The 17435-nt window shown below is 40.3% G+C and overlaps 1 protein-coding gene across 2 annotated transcripts; it reads right to left on the bottom strand.

Annotated features, from left to right (window-relative positions):
* Window positions 1-351: 351 nt before the first annotated feature.
* On the bottom strand, window positions 352-17435 carry LOC117462041 (regulator of nonsense transcripts 1-like). 2 transcript variants are annotated; one of them, XM_034104088.1, is made up of 24 exons: window positions 17122-17435; window positions 16177-16313; window positions 14586-14675; window positions 13722-13889; window positions 13189-13369; window positions 12520-12681; window positions 12148-12232; window positions 11806-11904; window positions 11133-11241; window positions 10302-10461; window positions 9994-10112; window positions 9255-9419; window positions 8815-8929; window positions 8313-8456; window positions 7993-8206; window positions 7453-7570; window positions 6028-6184; window positions 5007-5149; window positions 4651-4825; window positions 4346-4424; window positions 4002-4172; window positions 3641-3909; window positions 3250-3369; window positions 352-2437 (listed from the first exon to the last, which is right to left on the bottom strand). In XM_034104088.1, exons 1-23 carry the CDS (start codon window positions 17284-17286, stop codon window positions 3253-3255), a joined length of 3342 nt encoding a protein of 1113 aa, XP_033959979.1. In that variant the 5' UTR covers window positions 17287-17435; the 3' UTR covers window positions 352-2437; window positions 3250-3252. The 2 variants fall into 2 exon arrangements, with proteins under 2 accessions (XP_033959979.1, XP_033959980.1); XM_034104089.1 differs by lacking the exon at window positions 17122-17435 and adding an exon at window positions 17007-17093.

The raw sequence follows: 17435 nt of genomic DNA, 5'->3' as shown, positions 1-17435 counted from the left end.
ATTTTTGAAATTGCAAGTTCGGATTTAAGAGAGCATACATGATAGTAATGAGTAAATTAGTCCTGAATAGAAAATGTATAACTCCGCCACCAGTGTATCCATTTCTGTCAGAAGTGTGATCACCTCATTATTCTATTAGACATTTGCGTAACATTTTCATATTTAATGTCTGCATCCGTGAGACATGAATAATCTACTAAATCACAATGACCTTGATCTTTAACTACCAAATTCAAATCAATTCATCCTTGCTTGAGTCCAAGTAAACTTTGTGCCAAAGGTGAAGATACAGACATAATGCCTGTTACTGGCATGGAGGCTTTAACACAGAAATACAACAGTGAAGTCAAGTTGAAGCAGCAAAGAAGGGAATTGTAATCTTCCAAGAATATCAACAGGAGAATCTTGTGGGCAGAAATACAAAATGTTCCAAACACAAAACTTAATTTCAGTTCAGTTGTTAACAGCAATAGGCCAAACAAATTCCTTCATTTGAAAATATAAGATGGAAAAATGAATAAACTACTTTTATTCATTAAATGAAATGCATGATAATCTTAATAGGGAGCATCTAGATAGGAATGGTGATCTTATCCATATAGGTTGTGAGATAAATTAAGAGTAAACTAATCTACAGAGAATATACAGAAAGGGGGAATAAATACATATTATTACAATAAAAGTTGGCCAAAGTGTTATATATTATCAATATAATACTGTACTGACGACATGAAACTAAACTAAGTACAACTAAAAACAATTACAAAGTGATTATAACAAGCTTCATGGAAACATCGTCCATCTAAAACATGTAAAATAAGACCAAACGGCACATGTAGAGCTCTGAATCAAAGTTCACTAATGTATTTTGAAGTTATACAACTCTGGCATGATGCATAACTATATGTGACAGTTTGACATATTTCTATTAGTTCAACACTTAAGGACAGAAACAAATGGGGGAAGACGACAATGTTACGTTTTTGTCCTTGCGTCGTAATCATTTAAAGAGGTCTTTATGCCACATTTTAGGGTTAAAGTGCACGTTCAACATATAACTTTGCTATGGGCATTTCAAAATGCTTAATATCCCTTACCATTCTGACATGGTGAAAACTATGATCACGTTTCTTTTCAACACATTTGTTTTAAGATCGGATCGGAACCTAGAGGTTTTACTCATCATTGGTACAGAGTAGTTATGTCTAGTAGTATGTTAGTAGTTATGTCTACTCAAGATGATTTATTTTCAGAGATAATCTCAATGTATGCAGTTTCTTTTTGTTTTGGAGCAGGCTCTTTGCTGCCCTCTTGATTTGGCTTTTTTGATGCCTTTTGCTATAGATGCTCAAGATTATCCCTGTCTGCAAGCTTTAGTGGCTTTAGGGTCAGCAGGAAAGAATGACAGCTTAATTCAGTCATAAGTTAGAGTGTTCACTCACTCTTTAACACTAGTTTAAAGATACATTTAGAAGAGCAAAAACAAAAATGTCTCTCTTTATTGAGATGTTTAGAGCCTCAGATCTGGAGACAAAGGTGTCTTTTATGTTTATATCTGTAAGAGCTAAATCCCCCACTTGTTCCTTGCAGACCGCCTCGAGAAAGCCGTGCCTTGAAAGACGGCTACTACACTAGCTTACATCACTGAATACCTCAATGAAAACAGCTTTTATTTTAGAACACTTTCCAACTCAAAGCTGAGAAAGAAAAGCAAATGATCCTCAAATTTCATTGGAACTCTTTGAGGCACGACAAGCACTTTTGAGTTCACTTGAGAAGCCAGACAGTGTTTTCACACTCATCTCTCCTGGATGCTTCGATGTTAAATATTTAGAGCCTCAATTCAAGCTTTGAGTTTAAAAAAGTTGCCATAACAACTGCTTCAAGAGCTGTGTCTCCTTTTGTCTTCTCTCTCTCCAAGCTACAGAAGATGTCCTGTTGAGTTAGCTTGGAGGACATTTGTGAAAGACACTTTTCCTCCATCTTTCTCAACTTTTGGAGCAAGATTCCCAACCTCTACTGCCTGAAGATCCCAGAGGGTTCAGGGACTCGCGAGGGACAAGATGACACAGTCGCCCCCCATTCCCGACTCCAGAATTGTTGGGACCTCCACCCTCCTTGACCTGTCGAAGGTCTTGCTTCTCCGACTGTGCTGCTCCGACAACGACAGCTCTCTCCTTCGCCATGTCCTTGCGTGTGAGCAGCAGTGCCTTCTCTCCTCGTCTCTTGCTCGCTTCCTGTCCAGCTCTACTCCCATGTTTGCTCTCACACTTGTGATTCGTTGGTTTCTCACGGTCTCTCTCCTGTTACTTTCACACAGTGGTGCTTCAGTTGTAGCAGTGGAAAACGGGTATCCATGTTTGTTCTTTTTTGTTATTACCCAGATTAAAATACCATTGAACTAAGCTTCACATAGGCCTAGCTCTTTACCAGCAACCTGTGAGACAAATACAAAAAACAAACACGTTAATACTTGTTTTAGGAAATATTCAGTTATCATTTAAGAAATAAACAGATAAACCCTTTATATAAAAGAATAGTGAGAGCAGAGAGTTCAATAAGAAAGTCAATACCAATCACATCTATATAGTAGATATAAGGCTGGAGTTAGCGGGCAGTTAGCTTAGCACACAGACTGAAATCTGGGGAATGCTAGCTAGTTAGGTAACAAAATCCACCCACCAGTTATCTACATGCTATGTCACATATATTAAATATATATACTATTTCTTCGTCAGATGCAGTGACTTCTTAAAGTCTTCAATGTGAAGCTGCCAACAAGCAAAGAAACTCCAGCAAGTTACTGGCCTCTGCCAATAAATAGTCTGGCACTTATCCCTCCATCATTGAGCAACTGTTGTTTTTACACTTTTTCTACAGGTTTAAGTGGCAACAGATAACTCCCCCTGCCATCTAAGGTTTCCAAGTATACATTTTGTTGGATTTGCTGTAGCAAAGTCATATTGTGATTCTTGCAGCAACACAGGACTCACTGCTTTAAGACTTAATTCTACCAGGACATACCCTGTGGCAGACTGAATTGCATAGTGAGGATTATAGGAAATCAACTAAGATGGTGATAGTGTCATCAGTTTATAGCCATTACATTGTGTAATCAACATTTACTTAATTATGGCAAAAACGTGTCTATTGCGTCTTTAACTCAAGGATGTCTTTTTCGAAAATATCAAACTATTAATTTCCTTTCATTGAAACATCTTAGTTTCAGTCCACAGTGGAATTACTTACAGTCTAGTACTGGGACAGTCCAGTCACACTATGTTGGTAGGCCCGCTCCCCCTGGTAGGTGGAGTCCTGGGACAACGCCACATCAATCTGGGATTTGAACTCGTCTCCTAGGTAACTGTCCTATAATGGGAAAAAAACAAAAAGTTAAAAAGAGGCCAGACAAAAGTTACGCCTTAATTTCTTTCCAGGCAGAAAAGCAGCAAGTGGTTTGGACAAGATGAAGACGTCTTTGCTTGAAGGGGAAACCTGGACACACACTTGGAATATATGTGCAAACAGACCCGGCAGTAATATAAAGAACTGGCTTCAGAAAGTGCACATCATAAATCTACTAAATACTGACTTTATAATTTAGATGTTTTCACAATAGATGGCAGTTCAGTGATCGAACCTGAGAGAGTTCAGGCTGTGAGAGCCTGGGCTGGCTCATCTGAGAGGGCTGGCTCATGTTGATGTAGCCCTGCATCAGTGGGCCCTGGGAGAACGACTGGGAGCCCAGGTCCTGGCTGGCCTGGCTGCCACTCATGTGGCCTCCATGCCGGTCTGCTCCTCCATTCCCTCCGCTGTGGTTCCCCATGTTGCCACGGTTTCTTTGACGGCCACCTCGATTCCCGCCTCCTCCTCCACCGCCTGCCTTGCCTTTCATTCCTCCACCACGACCTGGAGGCAGGATATTTGTGTTATAAGTGTTCCATAGCACCAAGGGCCTTTTAAGCATGCCACACTTAGCTACAGCTTGATGTCTCACTCACCTGCTGAGGGTCCATTGACCTGCCCCATGTACCCAGGTGGAGGGATGGGAGGTATCACAAGGTTGAAGGGGATGGGGATGTTCAGGATGTTCAGGGAATTCATGGGATTGGGGCCGGTGCCGATCATACCAATTTGGTCGTGGGTCTGGAAATACATATTGGATGAACGTCCTGTAGAGGAAAGCAGTACGGGTTAGTATTACTTCCTTTTAAATCTAAAACATGGCTCTTGTTTTTGTATTTGAAATGCTTAAGCAAGCACATTCAACATGTTTGCAATTGGTTAATTAGTATTTTTCTAACATTAAAAAATAATGATAGGTATTTGGTTAACAGTTTCTCACCGTTGCTGCGGTCATAAGCAGATCCAGGAATGAGAGCCTCCCTGGCATCATACATGGCTGTGCTCATGAATCGTCCCCCCTGCAAAAAATTTAAAAAGCTATTTTAAATGTGTTTTTAGGACATGTCTCATCATCTTTACATGAACACTGATTTATTACCCCGTTTCTTTAGACTTGTCCTATCTGGATGAGTAAATGAACGCATCTTAATCCTTCACATGCCCCACCGGAAAACAACAGTTTCATGACCCAGTTAAACCCTGATGTTAGATGTATTCTCTGTTTAATACACACACTAAACTCACAGGGTTGATGGTGTTGACAAGCTTGCGGGGCTTGCTGAATTGCATGAGGCTCTCCCTCAGGTTGTTCAGGGGCCCCTCGACCAGGACCTTCTGCTCCTTGTAGTAATTCAAAAGGTGGTTCCACAGAGGCTGCTTCGACAGGGCCTTTGGGTTTCCCACAATAATCACACCATACCTACGTGACATTAGCAGAAGACTTAATGATAAGAAACAGATGCGACGATATGTTGACGACATCAACATATAAAAAATAATTAAGCGAGTATAAAAATTGAAAATAGAAATAGAAAAATAGAAAATGTCTAGAGTAGAAAAACCTTTATGATATTACACAAAGATCCTCTGTGTACATTTACCTGGCCCTAGTGAGTGCCACGTTGAGACGTCGGGGGTCATTGAGGAAGCCGATGCCCTGGTGCTCATTGGCCCTCACACAGGAGAGGATGATGAAGTCCTTCTCTCTGCCTTGAAAGGCATCCACACTGGCTATCTCCACCTCCTACAGGGAGAATAAAGCACGGTCAGTGGCAAACTGATGATCAGGACAATCATTTACACATTTAAAGAAAATTGGTATTACAATTTTAATGAAAATGGCCACAAACTATAGGATTTTGGAGCCACTTCCACATCTCTTAGTCTAATGATGATGATGGGGATGAAGGTGATGATACTTTATTATCAGATCAAATCTGAAACGTTTCTTGCGTCACAGCAGCTACATTTCTAACAACAACAAAGAAAAGAAACAAGGAAAATTAAAAATCAACATAACATTACAATAATGGAATGACAACATAGTAATCTCATAAGGGGTGTTACGATCAAGAATTACATATGTATCTGGCACGCTTAAAAAACAGCTGTCGCCTACTTACAATGGCACACTTTTTTTCACTATTTCCTTGATACAAACACTGAAGGTCCTCCATTGAGTTGAGAAGCTTAAATCATATAAACATAACTGTGAGAAAGGCTATTCATTAGAAAAACGTAACATTCAATTGCTGGTCTTACAAACACACTCATGGTAGTGCAGGGGTGTCACAGAGTGGAGGGTCTTGTTGTCAGGAAATAAACCCCAGCATGTAGAGAGCACATACACCCAAACACAGACTTTCTTCTAGCAAATCATGAAGTCAATCACAGAATCAACATTATGACGACCTGCTGCTGGCTTCTTCTCTATCAATAGGAATTGGAGCTCAGCAAATATTAGGCAAACCTTGGCTAGTATTCAGGCTTGCACTGTTCTTGCATACTTTTTTCCATAAACAAACACTTTATTATCGCTTGCATGCAGACCTAAATGCTTTATCTTATTCTGATGAATTCCACCACACAACATTTAGACTGAAAACTTATTTGCAGCTTTACCTGGTAGAGTTTGGTATGGAGGGAGCCGCTGAACTGCATGTACTGAACCAGGTAGGACCTCTGACCCTCGTAGGGCGTAATGATGCCGATCTGATTGGGTTTGGCTCCAGCCTTCAGCAACCTGGTGGTTATTTTTTCCACATTCGCTGCCTCAGTCCTGCGTAGACAAGTATGGTAAATACATGACAAATGCTTGACTGAAACATTATAGAGTGTGATATGTACTATGTTTTACAACAACGTTTTCTGAACAACATCTTTCTAGAGGGTTATCAAGAATAACTTTTATCCAATGACCTTTTCCCTCTCCGTCTGTGTCTGTGTATTCTCTTGTTCCGATTAACCCAGCCAAATCTTTTTTCTTGTTTTGTATCTATATCGACGCCGGGAACCGGAGTCGAGGCTGATCCTCTTGCTGTAGTCCTGTGCCCTGGATCCTCTATCCTGAGTTCTGGATTAAGTCGTGGACTTCGGGTCGTGGCTGAACCTGTCTCTGCGGTCCTGCCTTGGGTCTCGTCATGCTGCTTCCCTGATGGCTTCCACAGGATTGTAGCTGACATCCTCGTGGATTCATCTTCTTATTACAGACACATGCATTTCCAAACATTCGGTCTATATGCTGTAAAATGTATTATCTTTTCGATTTACACACGGCATCTATTGCACGTCTGTCCCTCCTGGGAGAGGGATCCCTCCTCTGTTGCTCTCCCTGAGGTTTCTCCCATTTCTTTTCCCTTTAAACTGTGGGTTTTCTCTGGAAGTCTTTCCTTCTACGATGTGAGGGTCTAAGGACAGAGGGTGTCGTTTTTCTCATACTGATATTCTGAACAATCTGTGCTGTTGTATTTGCTGTAAGGTGTCTCTACTGTAGGCTATTTTTATTATATGTACAGCACTTTGGCTCGACCAAAAATCGTTTATAAATGTGCTATATAAATAAAACTTGATTTGATTTGATTTGATTTGAACATCCAAGTCATTTTTAGTGGCTACATGTGGATCAGTCAAGGGTTAAATTGACTCGTGAAAATTAACATTATAGATATCTATATACAGTCCGGCAGTGGCTCAGTCAGTGGGGGCTTGGACTGGGAGCTGTAGGGTCGCCGGTTCAAGTCCCCGACCAGACCTAAAATATGGAGTGTGGACTGCTACTTGGAGAGGTCCCAGTTCACCTGGTGGTGGCCCTGCCGTGGTGCCCTTGAGCAAGGCACCGGACACTCCCATTCCCCCCCATTGCTCCCCGGGCTCTGTACAATAGCTGCCCACTGCTCCTAGTACTAGACTCCTGGAACTAGGATGGGTTAAATGCAGAGAACAAATGTCACTGTGTGTGCGCTGTGTGCTCTGCATGTGTGACCATTAAAGAGGATTTCATCCCTCCCAATTCTATTCTATCTGGTTAACACAATGAGAAAGTGTAACCTGTTGAGATAGGATGTTCCAGAGCTGGCTATTTCCTCCTGGCCTTGGGTCACATAGAAGAACATGGGCTTGTCGGGCTGCGGCCACTGGAAGTCAAAGCCTTTCTTCACGCGGTCCGCTGTAGAAGAAACAAACAATCCGATGAGAATAAGGACATGTGCAGCATATATACAACAAGATAAATAAGTCTGCCAGCCCCCACCTTTCACAAAAAACTATTTCCGTGGTCTCACAGGGTTACTGGACCAAAGAGGTAATAGGGTTTGAGGAAAAAATTCAAGGACATGTCTGGGAGCAGCATCATATGACTTTAGAGCATTTAGCTGCACACTGAAGCCTGAGAACGATTTTAAGTGCCATTTAAAAAGGCAGTTAAGGTTATGCCAAGTAAAAACATTTAAGATTACACTAGATAACTTTTACATTAGGATAGATGAAGATTTACAGGAAGAGAGAGGAGACAACACACAGAAAAATGGCCACAGTTCGTAAATGAACCTAAAAAAAATAGCTTTGTAAAATGTTTATCTTCCATCTTACCCGCCGTGACTCCGTTCTGCAGAGAGCCCTCGTAGAAGATGTTAGATGGAAAGGCGCTGAGGGCCGGGTGCATGCGGTACTGGACCTGCAGGCGGATTGGCCGGATCCCCAAAACCACCAGACGCTCAAACAGAGACTGGGACAGACCGGCTTTAGCCGCCTTCTTACACATCACCACCGGGCCCAGCTGGCAGTGATCACCCACCAGAATCAACTACGGAACAAAAGTCATTAAGACAAAATAAATAAATGTGGTCCTCACAATTTGGAAAGACAGAGCTTTAAGCAGACAGGTTTACTTTCTCTCATGAAGACCCTACCTGTTTGGCGCCCAGGACGACGGGCACCATGCACTCTGGTTCGGTGGCCTGGGTGCTCTCATCGATCAGGATCGAGCGGAACTGCATTTTGGCCAGACGAGGATCCCCCGCCCCAACACAGGTGCAGCAGATCACATCGGCATTCTGGGAAAAGAGGGAAGCGATAAAGAAGAAATATTAATGAACTTTCTGCAACACTTTTCTAAGTCTTTTTGATTCTTGAGATTTCTAGAAACCATTACCATGACACACTCTTTTCAGTAGGCCTGAACTGATTAGCCTAAAAAATATATGCCACTTGAAAATCACTATTAAATGTGAAAGGGCTGTACTAACTCCATACTTACACACATTTACAAGCTCCTATCACCTCTGGAATATATCTCAATTTGAATGTTAACATTATGAATGAGGCTTCAAACCTTTAAACCACTAAACTAAAATAGCCCTGTAGTGTCACAAACAGTCAGTAGTAGGTCTTGCATAAGACCATTCTTCATACCATAAGCAGTTCCCTCTCGGCGGCGCGTCTCAGAGCTCTGTAGCGCTTCTCGTCTGAGGACGACAGCTCTCCAGTCTCGTCCTTCAGCTGCTGCAGCTTCTGAAGTTCTGGCATGCTGCAGAAATCATAACTCATAAGTTCATAACCATGCCTGTGAGCAGATGTTACCATTACTCCAATAATTATCATATTTGTACTTCCTGGATTCACATTTGTTGCTACAAAACATTAACACATTTGTCTCCAACAGGACTTGTATGATATGATACTGCTTAGCAACAACATGCTTTTAGTGTTATCAAATATAATTGTTTCCATACTAGTTCTGTTTTTCAAAGACACATTTTTTAAGACTGATGGTGTGTGTATAAATCTGATACTTGTACTCACAGTAAACCACACACAGGTTTTTGTATTGATTAAAGCCAGTAGTTTGTTACCTGTCCATGTTGCGGGTCTGGTTGTGCAGAGCCAGGAAGGACACAGGCGAGTCAATGGCCTCCCTGCTCTTGGCACATAACCTCACCACCTTCAGGCCCGTCTGGTGGATCTTCTCCGTCAGCTGGTCGACCGCAATGTTGCTGGGAGCACACACCAGCACTGGCCTGCAGGAACAAAAGTCACAACGCGGTCTTAGGGGGCAAAACTAAAAGCCAAGATATTCTTGGAGAATAGTTTAGGCAGACTTTCCAAAAAACAAAACAGTTTGGCTCTCCTGTTTGTCACACACACACAATTCTTTTTCAGGGTGATGACATCATAAGAAATTCAACAATGATCATTCAACAACCTCAATAAAAGCTTCAAATGTAAATAAAATGCATTGGGTACAGACCATTTAAATAAAAACATTCAAACCAATACTAATTTTATAACCAAGGAGATGGGTATTATTTCTGATAGTACCAGTTGAGGTTCCAACAGGTTGTTGGAACCTGTAAATGTTACTAGCTATGTAAACTGTAGTCGCTGTAAATATGCTGTATGATGTCCTTTTTGTTTTTCTGTTATGTTTATATGTATTCATGTGGAACCTACTTGCAGCAGGTCACTCTTGAAAAAGAGATCAATGATTTCAATGGGATTCACCTGCATAAATAAAGGTTTGAAATGAAATGAAACCAGCCCACAGATAAAAAACACAGACAAAGCCGTAAAATACTTCTCCATGTGTCTTACCCGTTGCCCTGTCTGGCCAGGTGGTAGACGACGGTGGCAGAGGTGACCGTCTTCCCTGTGCCAGGAGGACCCTGGATCAGACTGAGAGGACGCTGCAGCACCGTCTTCACTGCGTACACCTGCATCACAACAGCCAAGACACAAAGGATTCATACAGTAGCTATATGAATAGTTGCATTCCTTGAATTTTGGGAAGCACTTGAGGAATAGGAGTGAACTGTGCATGGTATCTGTCATGTTGTTTATGTGGTCTGTAACTTTCCTGTTTTTATATTAAAGCAGTTTCTCCCCCCGTCCCTCCAACTCACCTGTGAGTGGTTGAGGTCGGGCAGGCCTTGAGCAGTGAAGCGTTTGGGCAGCTGGCACTTGATCACCACGTCCTCTACCTCGTGTCCCAGCAGCTTGTGGTAGATGTAACCAGACACTGAAGTTTCGTCCACAGCAAACATCTTCAGGGCACTCTGCATCCTGGGTGATGAAGACAGGAATATAAACATCAAGTTGTTTGCTGGATCCAAAAAAAGACTTGTCATTCAGTGGAAAAGCTTTGCAGAAACGAACTGCCCAGAATGAGTCATTGAAAACATTAAGGTAGTAATTTACTTTTTCCAAAAATAAAACATTTCATAAACAATGGTGTCAAATACTCAAGTAAATACAGAGCAAAGTGACTCATTGCACGTTAAAAACGTTAGACTTCATAGACTAGTGAAATGCAAAAAGCATTTAAAAGCCACCTTGAGGTTTCTCCCATTTTCCCTTTAAACTGTGGGTTTTCTCTGGAAGTTTTTCCTTGTACGATGTGAGGGTCTAAGGACAGAGGGTGTCGTATTGTCATACTGATATTCTGTACACACTGTGAAGACCACTGAGACAAATGTAACATTTGTGATATTGGGCTATATAAATAAACATTGATTGATTGATTGATTGACCTTCCACTGAATATGCATAAACAATTGCATACAAATAAACAGGAAATGAATATGTAGTCTCTTGATTGTATGTAGAGTACACTCTGGCTCCTACTTTAACCAAATGACTCAACTTAAGAGTGGCTTAACTGATACATAAAGCTAGGTTTGAAGTCTTGCATCAACATTTATCACAGCAAGGTGTGTGGGTTTGTTTCTGAATACCTGTCGAAGGAAGTGGACTTCCACACAAAGTCGACCTGAAAGTTGTGAGGGATCTCCACTGGAGCGCCGGCACTGCTCCTGAGCTCTATGGCAATCTCATCACCATAGTCTGGGACAGAAGGTCAAGGAAGAGGTAAACATAGTACTGCTACACAAAGAGTTAATGAACAATATCATGTGTTACTTAATGATATTTCAAGCTCTCTTAACGGGTCTTAGCATTTTTTATTTAATCAAAACCCAGATTAACATCGTCAACAGGACTTTTAGGTGGAATTGTAGACACTTTTCAAAGTGAAATCAAGAAATGTTGGATATATGCACCAACAACTGGTATAATTCAGTCTCTTTTCTTATTGTTGGAGTGATGTACGTATTAATTAACAAGTGACAAGCTGTTTAATCACTTTCAAAATAAAGAATCTGTTTTAAAAACAACTCGTGACTAGAGAATGGCATGTTTGAGGGCGTTATTGTAGTTTCCCACTGCTGTCACTAGATGTTACTAAAGACTCATTTTACTGATAATTAAGTTGAGCTTCACTTTAATGTACTAAGAGACCTTTCTGCCTGTGACACTCTTGCAAAAGTGATACATGTGTTATTTTCAGATTAAATAGGTAAATGTGGTTAAATACAGTATATTATTATATCGTAACAGTCATAAGGATACTATCGGGGACTTTGATGACATGTCCGATGCCTTTCCACGGAGGGGCCAGATCCCCTTTGTACCTCAGGCAGATTTCATCTCCCTGCATCAGTCGCATATCTACAGGGTGAGATGGAAAAAAAAAAAGGAAACGCCATTAAGTACTACACATTACTGCTTGGAGTAAAGGCAAAATGATGTAATAAAATACAAAAACACACCATAGCCATATATACATATATTTAAATAACATTGGAATGTCTGTTTTTTGTAACTAATTTCAAATAACATTACAAATATTCATTTTAAACAAACCATGATGACAACAATGTAAACATTTGACGCAAAAATACAAACACATACCCGAGTCCGTCTTGGGAATAGTGAAATAAGCAATCCTCTTTTTATTCAAGCCCAAGTCCCATTTTACTGTTATGCTGTCTTGAGTCTGTTAGGAAGCAAAGTTTCTGTTAACTGAAACCAAGTATTTCACAATGTATCTATGAACTAAAACACAGTAGAAAAGAGTCATTTCATCACCATCAACTCAAGGTTCTTTATTGTCAAACTAACATAGCTACAGAGTAATTATGTAGTTGAAAACTAATTAGTTTGTCGATTAATTGATTAGTAGTTAAAAAGGTATAATTCCAAATTGTTACTTTAGGTGTTTATTACAACATACATGTAACAAATATTTTCTGAATAATAAATGTTCTCTTTTGTTTCTCCAACCTGAGACTCCTTGAGTTTCTTATCATAGTCGGCCTCCAGCTTCACAAGAGGACCAAAGATGTTCTGATACTGGTAGGCGTCCTCATATCGGAGCAGCACATGTTGGGGCTCTTCGTCCACGCCAGGCTTCTCCAGGTCCTCCAAGGTCGCAGTGGGATTTTCCTACACACACACACACACACACACCACACACACACACACACACACACACACACACACACACACACACACACACACACACACACACACACACACACACACACACACACACACACACACACACACACACACACACACCTAAAATGACCTTAATTCCAATTGGAAGGATTTAGACAGTAGGTCCTTTTTATAAAGACATTTTGACATGTTTTGACAGGGGGCTGAATTCCATTTAGCCGCTTCAGTTTGAGAGCCCTGGTGTTGTGAATGCTCGCTCACTTTGACAGTCTACTGGGGAAAAAAGCATCACAGGCAGTGAAACCGAAAGAAAATTATCAGTAAACCCGCAATAAAGTTATTTGCATCACACCCAACGATATGACTTTATCTGGTTAACTGTAAAGATAAGCCCAACCCACGCTCAGAGATATGTGCCTTCAGAATATTGACATAGTGAATGTAATGGTGAATGTAATGGCGGGTGTGTGCCACCGCAGGTCCTTTACATACCTTCCAGAGCTCCTCCAGCTTGTTGATCTGCTGGGCGGTGATCTGACGGGCCCTGAGCTGCTCCTGCTCCGAGGGGATCTTCACCAGCCAGGACAGGAAGCAGCGGTCCTGGATGAGAGGCTGCCACTGCGAGCTGTCCCAGTTGATGTCCTTCAGGCTGCTCTGGCTGGCACATGGCTGCCTGGGTCACAACCAAAGAAGAAATGTCACACAATCACATTTGGAATTTTCCAAAGTTTTGACCAGGGACATAAAGACATAAAGACACCACTTTGTTTATTTTACGGGTTTTTAATTTTACCTTGAGTATGTTTTGATCATAATTATTTATGCTTAGATAGATCCACTTCGCTTAACCCTAATGTGAGAAGCAAAAATTAAGTTACTAGGTTTCTTTTCAAGTATTACAATGATATTGTAGATGAAACACAAATATTCTGTGCAAAATCGTGCATTTTTCGAAGGAGTAAAAGCAAATAAGCATTTCTATAAACTTGGAAGACTTTGTACCAACCCTGTTCAAGCAACCTTACCTGCACAGTAGCACCACCACAGAGTCGGCCTTGGCAGGGATGAAGCCCAACAGGAAGACATTGCGACAGCCACAGTTGTAGCACTCCAGCACAGTTTCCCCCAGAGGGCCATCTTTATGCAGGGTCACCTCCTTGGACTTTGCTCTCACCAGGTGGTTTACAATGTGGCTAAAAGTAGAACAAATGACAATTAATGCATCATAGGGAGGAAATGCAAAACACTGCAGTCTTGTATGGGATTAGGGTGAACTGTACAATACTGATCTGCCATTCTTCATTTTATTTAGACACAAATGAAGCATGACTGCATAGAACTACAGGAGGAAAAGTCATTAATGAATAATGCAATTTTGCACGTGTTTGTTTATATACTATCATACAGCTGATAGAAACACAAGTTCTACAAACATTTAAGTAGTTGTGGGGGTTCATAAAAATTCCCAAATGTGTCGCTATGTATTTATTGCGCAGAGCTCTCTACCTGCAGTCTAGTGGCAGAATAATCAGAGCAAAAAATGGCAAAAGCTGCTTCAATTGTAAAGGACACAAAAATGTATTAAGGCTGATTCAAAGGAGGAGGACAACATAAAAAATGACTTTGAATTTAGAATTATAAATCTTTCGATAACTTGAATGCATTTAAATTAACCCTTGGAATTAAATAAACATTATTCCCTTAAATGTACCTCCATAACTACAACTGTCCATTTATGGCCGAGACGTATTATAATAGTGGCTGTGAAGACCTGCTGTGATGATATTGTAGAATACTATACTGGAAAATGATCCTCGCTGTAGTCTTTCAGATAAGTCCACCAACAGAGAGAGTCAATAATAACCTAGCTTACACTGTGTGTGTCTTACCTGCCGGATGTGTTTCCCCGGCCGTTACAGAACCACTTCTTGCTGGTGTTGCAGTAGACCACACAGGCTGGATCATGAATACCACAGTAACTAAAACAGAAGGAGGTCAACATTGAAAAAACAAACACAAAACATGGGCCAGCTTACAATCTAGTATGTGAAAAACAAAACAAGAAAAATAACCACGTCTCATTTAAATGACACTGCCACTTGAGTGTTGTAAACTAATGCTTTATCAATGAAAGTAAAGTCATGCAACAATCCATCCAAACATCTTGAAGAGGTCGACAGCAATGACACAATAAAACAATTTCTAACTTACTTATTTTACTTTTATCCATTTTTGGGAACAACAACTTAGAGAGACTCTATAACTGATCGTATTGATTTTGATATTGCATACTGAATATGCACATTAATGAAAGCTCAAGCAATAAATCACCTTGGATGATATATTGCAAACATACACTGATTGCAGTAGATCTGTATTGCCAGTACGGATTTGCAAAGGATACAAAATATATAAAAAATACTATAGTTTGTACTGGAAGAAAGTAATGTCAGGTTTATTTTTTTGTCCAGCACTTTTATTGATTGCAATTATGAAACCAAATAAGGCACATTGTAAAACATGTCTTTTAGGTAATGAGTTGTGTAAGAAAATAAATAATCGCAAATTAGATTTTGTCAAAACTCTCAAATATGAGTTTTGGCTTCACAGCTTTTATCTTTGAGTGTTGTGAGCTTTTGAAAAACTCTTCCTCTTAATCTTAGAGAAATTATGTAACCGGGTCGTATGCATATACTAATTAATATGACACTTGAAACTTTGTGCAATAACCAGTTAAACAGCAAAGACTCTAGCTGCATACCTAATACACAAACTGTATGTTGCTGATGGATATCAAAGATTTTATACAAATATTGAAAAGCAGAGGGTGACTAAAAAAAGCAAAGCTGTCATTCTCTGTCCAACAAACTGTGTTTTGATTGTCGATATGACAACATTTGAATTTGCTACTCATCTATTGGTGAAAGATATGGTAATTCATCACTTTTTTAGAGACAAAGCTAGTCAACTGAGAATGTCTGGCACAGCGAAACTAAGGGCTGACAGCCAACTTGTTAGTGAGAGAGTATACAGGCTGTGAGTATGAGAAGGACTGCAGCGCTCAACATTATGTAACAAATATAGTAATCAACCACTTGTTGACATAAACATGATACAAGATGTACAGATTATTTGGATTATGTGCCATCTGTAAAGTGTGTGAATGAGGGCCTGTAGAGTTGAAATGTTTGTTCAGCGGTTGAGAACAAGGGAGAAGTATTTGCTTGGAATGTGCTCAAAAGTAACTATTTTATTTAAAAGAAATTGCATTTGAAAAGTAGAATTTATTTTCAGACATTTATGTCAACAAAACTGCTACAACCTACTGAGACTCAATTTGTTATAAAGGTTTGCTGAACCATATAGAGTCATATCAAATAAAAACACCCAGCAAAAAATGATGAAAATAAACAGAAAATGAAACGTGAAAAACATTACAAATGATTATGTTCTACTGTGATGTGTCACATTAGTGTTTACCTGCAGGCATGTATTGGAAGATCTTTGGTGTAGTATGCATCCTCCTCATCCTCCTCAAAGTTCAACTCTGCCAGCAGCTGACCGGCTTTTAACACTGAGTCTTCTCCATTCTGTAGCAGGTCATCAGGGCCATTAACCTGAGGAGACAGAGGTATCATATTATAACTATGAATTAGACTTAATGTCGACAGGGGATAAAATGACATAAGAAAGAACAGTATTATTCCTGAAGGAAATGATTGTGCCATAAAATGCTCAAAACTTAGGCTACATCATAAGAATAAAAACTAAGAAATGGAAGTGTATAAAAAGTAATAATAAAAATGCCTGACAATTAGTGAGTAATAGAATACACTCAAATATATACATATATACACATGATACCTGAAGTAATATTGGAAAATTACATTTAAAAACATTTTACCAATAATAATAAATATGATAGGCCCCTATTGACAATTACAAAAATATATAGTATCACAAAAAGACAACACATGTAAAACTAAAGAGCTAAGGATTTATTTCAGTGTTGGTGGCTGTCACATCAACAGACAGTTTGTTGACAGTTATATCACACTGACTGTATCCAACTAAATGCATCTACCACTCTCTGTAATCGCCGAAGTATTTAGTGCGCATACAAGAGCTAATAAACATAAAAACGGACATGAATTGTATCTGCTACATTAGCAAACCCCTGTCAATCTTGATTTGGATACCATTAAAGTGCTGCATTGACAAACTAGCTGTCAGACTGCTAACTGTGTAGGGTAGCTAGCATGCTAGCCAGTTAGCGGGATAAAAGCATGGTAACAGGTGGAAGGCGTTACCATGCTAACCGGAGGTACCCACTACCCAGCGGTGTTGTTAGCTAACGTTAGCGTAGTTGTCAACACAGAAGAAGAGATGTGTTGACACCGAGATGCCACCAATAGCCTCATGCACCTGGTTTTCCAGCTGACTCTGGGTTTGGCCTTGGGTCTGGCTCGGCAGGGTGAAGTCAGTGAAGTCGTAAACGGAGCTCAGGGTGTCCGCTCCCAGCAGCTCGCCCTCCTCGGTGTCCAGGAACGTTAGAGTCTGCGAGCTTGGCCCGTACGCCTCGACACTCATGTTTTTACCTTTTTAATAAACACAATTTCTCCCCAAACGGTTGCTATTCCAGTAAAAAAGAATGAATGACTGAGACACAGTCCTGCTGAAATTACAAATACTGGTGGTAAGAGAGCTTGGACTACGGCTGCATTCCATTTGCATCCCCT

Source organism: Pseudochaenichthys georgianus, chromosome 17 (genome assembly GCF_902827115.2).
Source record: "Pseudochaenichthys georgianus chromosome 17, fPseGeo1.2, whole genome shotgun sequence".
Taxonomy (NCBI): Eukaryota; Metazoa; Chordata; class Actinopteri; order Perciformes; family Channichthyidae; genus Pseudochaenichthys; species Pseudochaenichthys georgianus.
Note: the sequence above shows the minus strand (reverse complement) of the source record. Positions and strands in the feature narration are given on the sequence as shown.

Bases quoted from the DNA above. Each gene is read 5' to 3' on its own strand.
- LOC117462041 (XM_034104088.1), bottom strand. From the start codon at position 17,286: ATGAGTGTCGAGGCGTACGGGCCAAGCTCGCAGACTCTAACGTTCCTG. The intron at 6,185-7,452 runs GTTACACTTTCT...TTGTCTACGCAG, and splicing joins GGAACATCCTATCTCAACAG to GACTGAGGCAGCGAATGTGG. The intron at 5,150-6,027 runs GTAAAGCTGCAA...TTCTCCCTGTAG, and splicing joins TCCATACCAAACTCTACCAG to GAGGTGGAGATAGCCAGTGT.